The 8,552-nt window shown below is 39.9% G+C and overlaps 1 protein-coding gene across 1 annotated transcript; it reads left to right on the top strand.

Annotated features, from left to right (window-relative positions):
• Nucleotides 1-5,722: 5,722 nt before the first annotated feature.
• Nucleotides 5,723-6,466, top strand: LOC108668418 (S-antigen protein-like). Its single transcript, XM_018155642.1, has one exon. It carries the CDS (start codon nt 5,723-5,725, stop codon nt 6,464-6,466), a length of 744 nt encoding a protein of 247 aa, XP_018011131.1.
• Nucleotides 6,467-8,552: the final 2,086 nt, after the last annotated feature.

The following is an 8,552-nucleotide window of genomic DNA, read 5'->3' as shown; positions in this document are numbered from 1 at the left end:
GATCTCGTTTAAATGTGAAAACTGGCAACTTTGCTCAAACGAGCGTCGTTTTTTCCTTCAAGAAGCGGCCCTTTGCTGTACATTGAGCGGTTATAGCATTGCTTGTTATATTAAATTGAATTGAACTTTTGAAACAAATATTTCATACATACAACGAAGAAATTTTTTAAAATAGGCAGGAAAGTCTAGATTATCATGCCTAAAAATAAACTGTTTTAAATTTGGGATAACATTCAGAATGTTTGCCACTGTTAAAATGTTCATTGAGATCGCAAAACATTCTAATAAAAGTTTAAAATCCAAAGTTATATTTATATACGGAAAGAATTTTCAATAATATTTTTATGCAAGAAAACATTTTCTCACATCACAATTCATAATGGATGCCGCGTGTGAATATTAAGAATCTTAGATAAACTGGAATAATTTTCCTTATAAACTAATAAATTTAAATCAGAATAGCGGGAAAAACTTGGACTGCTTTACTCAGCACGATGCAAATTTAAATGAATCAGACCGCCGAACTATGCAAATACGTGCATAATATTTTAATATCGGGTATATCCTTCATTAAACGTCCAAGTAAATCGGAATCAGTGATTTTGTTACGGAACAACTAACGTTAAAAATTCAACACACATCTCAGAAAAAAAGAATGGCTCTCGTACAGTTTCTGGCTGTAAATAAAGTTTGAAATGGGAGAGATTCACTAACGAATATAAATTAAAAATATCAGATAAGAACCCAGTTAAGCGGCTCATTATTAATCACCACACAACACAACAATGCTGCCAGCTGTACATTTTTATTAGGGCATTTGTATGAAAAAAGTACCTGAAATTAAAAAAATTACCCGATTGCACATAAGCAATCAGTTCAAATCAACCGCGATGAGATTGCAGCAAAGACATACTCAGGAAAATAAAGGCAATATTGTCCATAAAGTGAAACACCCACAGCACCCATCTTACCCACAGCACGAGCAGAGAGTCTTCGTAATTATGATACAACCTTTTAAGGTCCCTAACTGAGTCAGGATGATCTACACTACGCCAAGAAGTGCATATATGGACAATGTTTCACTTATTTCACTGAATGCTTCTTGCCTCATGTGATTGTCGACAATAATTCTGGAACTGACAGAAAAATAATTTACTTGATTACATTTTCAATCAAGTTGAAGCTTTGAGATTTATTCTAAAAACTTGCGGCAAAGCTCTCAATAATTTCCAAGGATTAAAAATAATTTTTTCTTTATGAACTTAATGCAAGTGTTAAATAGTACCGATGCTCCGATATTCGTATTTTCAGCAGAAATGTGACGAACTAATCTTGAATAATATCTAATTAATCGCGTCACTCAAAGTTCGGATGGTCTAATTGTCACGTCCACCAATGACCGGAAATTAAATGCAACTTCCCTATTGGTTTTATCAGCAAGCTAGAGCTTGGACTGAGCGAATAGTTACTCGAACAAACGTTTAAGTTTATTAAAGATAAACGGCAAATTAATATAAACAAATAACACTAATGATTTTACAGAGGTGCGGCATATGAAACGAACTAACAAATTAAATGCGGAGGAAGTTAAAGTGCGATGAGAGCAAATACGAGGAGAGAGCTAGAGCACTGAGATCTGAGAATAACGCACGATCCTACAACAGAAAACAGAAAGTAAATATCTACGCATGACAAGTCGTTATATACACAAAAATCACGATATTCCATCAAGTATTCCAAGCTAAATTTCCCCACCATAGCACGCAACTCACCCTGGCGTCTGAGTCAAAATCCCATAAGAGAGGAACCAGGACGCAAGTCGGGATCGGCATTGTATCTGACGGCTATAATCAATTTAACACCCACGTCAGATTCGGTCCTACTTAAACTTCATAGTCTGACATACAGTAGTGGGAAATTTGCAGCAACACTTCATTACAAGAAAATATCCTAGAAAATTTTCAAATCCTAAGCAAACATGGACGGCAACGTCGTCAATGTTTCGACTGAGTCTTGATACAACGGCATCACCGACGCATCCTGCCGTATATGGCATGAAATTTCGCTCTCCTTAACTCCTGTTGAACGCGCTGCTCGGGAACGAAGCTTGAAAAACCTTTGAAGCGTCGCGCGGATTGTGATACCACCGAAACCTGCGTGCAATGTTATTTAAAGCTTCTAATAAAGCTCACTTATGCAGGAATATCGCTTCTGTGGAGAGGATTTTTTTTGAATTGTGGTTAAACCTCATTTGAATTTCTAGGGAATGAACCTGATTACTGATGTTTTAATATGAATTTGGGTAAGTCGCTGAACGAAGTCTATCATTATGCCTGTAAAGTAGTGGATATCTTTAAAAAAACTTTTCTTCGTTCCCTTTATAAGTTATTTTAATCAATTTGAATACTGGGAATAGTTTCAAACGTGCACGAACAAGTAGGTGGTAATAATGACATTCAAAGAACACAAGTGTCTTTGATCCTTTTTAGTGCATTTTCTCATTAAGGAAAAAATGCCCTATTGTGCTCGTCATGTCCGCCTGTCTGTCTGTCCGTCTGTCCGTCCGTCTGTCCGTCCGTCTGTCCGTGACTTCATGTTTTCGTCGACGAGAAAATGCGCTCTCTGTCACTCACTGCAGTGAGTACCGAGTTATATTTTTTCATTATTGTAGTCTCGACGATAAAAGATGCTACCGCAATCTATCACTGATCGACGCCGACGTTCTCCCTCGCGCCGAACAGGCACAGAATATTCCGCTTCAATCAGCAGTAAGAGCCCAGACAGATGAAGCCAGTGTATAAGCTGCTATTCCATCCATCATTTACTTGCTATATTATCCCTGCATATCATTTACTTGCATTGGTATCATAGTCTAACCCGTCACGATACACACAAAATAAACTTCCATCACTTTAATGGAGTCTGAGGTTCTTTTTTTTCTGAAACCCGCACATTCTTTGCCATTTACTGCAGCTAAATCATTCTAATGTAAATAATTGTGAGTTACGAAATCATTTATTAGTAAATTTATTCCATTGCTAATATACTGGATCCTGTTTATTTTGTCTGGTCTATCGTAAATCAATTACTTCATGATACCTACCGAGCAGTAGGTGGTTACAGTCAGAACAACGTTTGGCATTAAAAAGTTTCTAACGCCGATTAAAGCCACATCTCTTTTACGTTTTTTTAATGGAGACCAAATTTCGTTTCATATTTTTCTTGAGTCCTAATCGCATCGCTCACTACGTGCTCGAAAGCTTTTATACATCTTTTACCTTTTTACATCGAGCTTGTTTATCTTCGTTTGTTCACATAACTACATCACGCATTTTTGCTTTCTGAGGTAAAAATACAATGATTTTTCTCGTATATTTTTAGTTATTCAACCATTTATTGACCATTTACCAGTTATTGGTAAGAATAGCATTGCGACGGTTGATGCAAAATAATACATAAATTCATGTACTTGTAATTATTTAATTTATTTTTTTCTGTGCAACAACTTTTCTGAAGCATTTCTTAACATATTTCATGACACAATGCACGCATTTCATATTTTCCCCATTTGTTTCATTTATATTCCTTCATTTGGAGTCCTTGTTTTTTTGTTCATTCTTCATTGGGGGTCTCAACTTAAATTCGTACAATCCCCTTCTAAAAAGTTATAAAAGTTACTAATAAACTTATTTCATAATACATCATTTTAACAAGCAAGCTAAAAATACAGTTAACTAGAAATCATTGGAGATAAGTTTGAAAATAAAATTTATATTTTTGCGTGTATTAGTAATTTAGAAATTTCTATTTAATATTTTGGTTGATAGTTAAACTGATATTGCTTACAGAGCAGGCGTAATAAGTCAAATAAATTGGCTGAACTACGCTGGAGAAGAAACTAGTGCTCTTCCTTTCGTTACTGGCAGCGATATTTGGCTACCTAAACCACTAGTAAAAAGTCTGCATCACCAATTTCGAGTGTTTTTTAATACATAATCGCTTTTTTACATTTCATTTTCAAGTACTTTTTTAAGAAAGTGTGCATACTTTTACTCAATCTGACCGAAGACAGTTCTAAAGATGTTTGAATCTTTATGAAACGACTCAAAATTTTTTTTATCTCTATTCAAACTGCGTAAGAATCAGTGGTTACAACATTTTTTTCGTATTCATTCAACATAACTGGATCCTACAGCTAAGACACCTTAAGCCATCAGCTGTGATAACTTTAAATTGAAAGAAACTAAAACATCAGCTGTGAAAAATTTAAATTGAAAGACACCAAAATATCAGCTGTGAAATTTTTAAATAGAAAAACACCAAAACATCAGCTGTGAAAAATTTAAATAGAAAGACAACAAATCATCAGCTGTGAAAACTTCAAATTGAAAGACACCAAAACATCAGATGTGAAAAATTTAAATTGAAGGACACCAAAACATCAGCTGTGTAAACATTTTATTGAGAGACACCAAAACCTCAGCTGTGAAAACGTTGAATTGAAAGCCATCAAAACATCAGCTGTTAAAAATTCAAATTGAAAGACACCAAAACATCGGCTGTAATAACTTTAAATTGAAAGACACCAAAACATCAGCTGTGATCAATATAAATTGAAAGACACCAAAACATAAGCTGTGATAATTCTAAATTGAAACACACCAAAACATCAGCTGTGATAAATTAAACGACAAGCATTGATTCCTATGATCCAGAATATCCTGGCTTGCTAGAGCCGGAGCCAACAGAGCGGAAAAAAACCCTCGCCAGTTCGATCTGACCGAGGATCGCTCACGTGTATTCGATCGTATCACATCCAATCAGCTTCGTCGATTCGGATTCCGATGCGCCAGTCATGGTGCGTCTTCCAGAATAACGGCAGATTAACGACAAAATAACGGCAAAATAACGGCAGAATAACGGCAGAACAACGAGAGGCTTTCGACTTGCACATGAGGTGGTCATCGGCAGAGCAGCATCAAATACCGTTTTTTTTTGGCCCAAGAAATATTGCTCCCGTGGGCCAAAAAATGCTGTGTTTTATTTGTGCCAAGTACTGCGGCTAAGAAAAATAGATTCGTAATACCAGAACTTGTAGCCTTTGTAGGCGCACAGAGGATATCATTTCATTTAAAGTACAATAGGCTCCTCAGTCACGTAAATTTCACTCTTTGTAGAGTCGAAATTACGGCTCTTGGATGTATTGCTTTGAAGTTTCAAAAAGAATGTTTTTTCGGCGTATAAGAAAATGTATTTCTCTTTCCAAGAATTAGGTCGTTTTGATCGTCCAAGATACAAAATTTCTTGAAGTGCCTCGATTGTATATCTAGTTTTCAGATTCTAGCTGACTTCACGTCAGTGATTGGCTGAGGAATTACGAACTCATAATGTATTTTGACAGTACGGTCTTGTGCTTGAGTTCAGCAGGCGTGATTAGCACCGCTGATACAGGGGAGAGGGCCCTTTAACTCACGGAGACATGGGCCCTGTAGCCCATATGAACAATGGCCCTACAGTCCACGGGGCCATGGGCCCTGTAGTTCACATGAACAATGGCCCTGCAGCCCACGGGGACATGGGCCCGGTAGCCCATATGAACATTGCCCCTGTAGCCCACGGGGGCATGGGCCCTGTAGCCCACATGAACATTGGCCCTACAGCCCACGGGGACATGGGCCTGTCTCTTATACACATCTAGATGTGTATAAGAGACAGCGGAGACATGGGCCCTGTAGCCCATATGAACAATGGCCCTACAGTCCACGGGGCCATGGGCCCTGTAGTTCACATGAACAATGGCCCTGCAGCCCACGGGGACATGGGCCCGGTAGCCCATATGAACATTGCCCCTGTAGCCCACGGGGGCATGGGCCCTGTAGCCCACATGAACATTGCCCCTGTAGCCCACGGGGGCATGGGCCCTGTAACCCACATGAACATTGCCCCTGTAGCCCACGGGGGCATGGGCCCTGTAGCCCACATGAACATTGCCCCTGTAGCCCACGGGGGCATGGGCCCTGTAGCCCACATGAACATTGCCCCTGTAGCCCACGGGGGCATGGGCCCTGTAGCCCACATGAACATTGCCCCTGTAGCCCACGGGGGCATGGGCCCTGTAGCCCACATGAACATTGGCCCTACAGCCCACGGGGACATGGGCCCTGTAGCCCACATGAACATTGGCCCTACAGCTCACGGGGACATGGGCCCTGTAGCCCACATGAACATTGGCCCTACAGCCCACGGGGACATGAGCCCTGTAGCCCACATGAACATTGGCCCTACAGCCCACGGGGACATGGGCTCTGTAGCCCACATGAACATTGGCCCTGCAGCCCACGGGGACATGGGCCCGGGAGCTCACTTGGACTTGGGCCCTTTAGCTCACCGTGACCCAAGTCCGGAGCCCAAGGAGGCATTGGGCCCTGTAGTTCCCGGGACGCGGGGTCAAGAAGTGCACACATGAGGGACCTGCAAGACCGAAACTCCTGAGGGCTTCTACCCTTAAAACGGCTCCTGATGGCAGCGTTTTTCTGCGGAATATCTGACGCGAAGCAATTTAAAATCAAAGTAAATGCAGTAATAATTTATTCACAACTAATAAAATTAATCATGAACCCTTTTTTCAAAGGTTACCATCACCTAAAAAATAATATTTGTTTCCTCCATGAATTCCTAGTTGTTTTGCTTAAATAAAATTTAGCAAAGATTCTGGGCTTCAGTTCCTAGCCCCGCCAAACTTTTAGCATGAAGAAAACAAAAGCATTTAACAGGAAACTGCACTTATTGTTCCCAGTCCCAAGGGTTCAATGTTTTCTCAGGAGGCAATGATACGAGTAACTTTTTTTAATGAAAGCCAGGATAATTAGTGGATAAAATGCGTAAAGTTTGAACACATTAAATTTGTAAATGTAAAATTAAAAACATAACTCCAGCTTAACGATTTATTTCATGCCGTCATGCAAATTTAGAGCGTCACATCTCTCTCTGTGGAGGTTTTTTTTTGCAGTAGCGCAGTTCGTTAACAAAACTATTGCTCGTTAGTTGACACTTACTTCGAGTCTGTTGACAGAGGCTGGAACATAGACTCCAACCCCACGAATATGTGGTCGAGAATTTGGTTGGCTGGCATGACAAACTCTTGCAACTTGTCTGGGGGGACTCTATTAATTTAGAATGAGCGATATTCATGGGGGGACTCTATTAATTTAGAATGAGCGATATTCTGCACCCGCGACTTGCCTGTGATGTTATACATGGCGACCATAGCCGCCAAATTCCGGCTGAGTCAGCGGAATTGCGTAGCAGTTATCGAAAGTCTTTAGGGAGTTTGGTCCTTTGCGCGAGCCTCGGTTCAGAAGTGCAGCTAACGTTGACCTGTGCTTGAACAAGACTAGGAACTGGAGAATGAGTTAAAAATTTGCTGCCTGTATTAAGTTTTGGAAACATTATTGTTGATAAATACGTTCTTTAGTGACGCTGATATCATATTTGTTTACAGAATTATCAATAAGATTTTTCTATAAAAGATTATACTTTCTTTGCCCAACATTATTCTCTTCTTGCATTTTGCAGTTTTACTAGTTTTTATTACAGATTTGAGTGCATTTTATTAAATTTAATTTAATTCACTATCATATGAAACAATTCATGTCTAGCTTACAAAGTTGATCACTTTCATCAAGTTCTATAAACATTTTGGCTAAAGTGAGAATTTTTCGGTAAACGAAACAATGCAGCCGAGCCAGAATGCACGCTGGGCAAAATACATGCCAATTTTTTAAGCCAGGATATAAATTTTCTAGAAATTTATATTCATTAATGTCTGTCAAAACATCGCTGTGAAGCGTGGGCAATATTTAGCCTACGGCAATTTAGCCTACTCGGCAATATTTAGCCTACGCCTTAAAATTTGGCCCCGAAACTGAAATTTTGTCCTGGGATGGCGCGTGAGGGTCGAGCAGCGATTATGAGGCCGAGCAGACGCGAGGGCTCGAGTGTTGAGGGAACTGAGGGGAGTCTCGTGAAGTGCCATGGAGGAAGAGGGTCTCGAGCGCCCAGGGGCTGCCCATAACAAACATTCCCACTTGCGGGATAAAGAGAAAAACTTGCGTCGAAAGAGAAAAGAGGGAAGTCGCGTGGGCGTGATATTAGAGTGAGGGTAAAGCGTTGGTGTGATGTTTGATTGCGAGAGGACGTTCCAAGGATGCAATATTAGAGTGAGGGCAAAGCATTCGTATGATGTTTGTACGTCAGTTGAAATATGGGAATGATGATTTTATTTGAAGCAACAATGAATGTGCAATGGAGAACGATTTGAAATTCAAAGCAGCGATGAACGAAAGGAAGAGTTCCAAGGGCGCAATATTAGAGTGAGGGTAAAGCGTTGGTGTGATGTTTGAATGCAAGAGGACGTTCCAAGGGCGCAATATTAGAGTGAGGGTAGAGCAGTCGCATGATGTTTGTACGTCAGTTGAAATTTGGGAATGATGATTTTATTTTAAGCAACAATAAATGTGCAATGGAGAATTATTTAAAATTCAAAGGAGTGA

Source organism: Hyalella azteca, unplaced genomic scaffold (genome assembly GCF_000764305.2).
Source record: "Hyalella azteca isolate HAZT.00-mixed unplaced genomic scaffold, Hazt_2.0.2 contig16250, whole genome shotgun sequence".
NCBI classification, from domain to species: domain Eukaryota; kingdom Metazoa; phylum Arthropoda; class Malacostraca; order Amphipoda; family Hyalellidae; genus Hyalella; species Hyalella azteca.
The sequence above is the reverse complement of the archived record's forward strand: the minus strand, read 5'-3'. Positions and strand labels throughout refer to the sequence as shown.

What these genes read in the sequence shown, in the direction of transcription:
- LOC108668418 (XM_018155642.1), top strand. Translation starts at nt 5,723, where the DNA reads ATGGGCCCTGTAGCCCATATGAACAATGGCCCTACAGTCCACGGGGCC.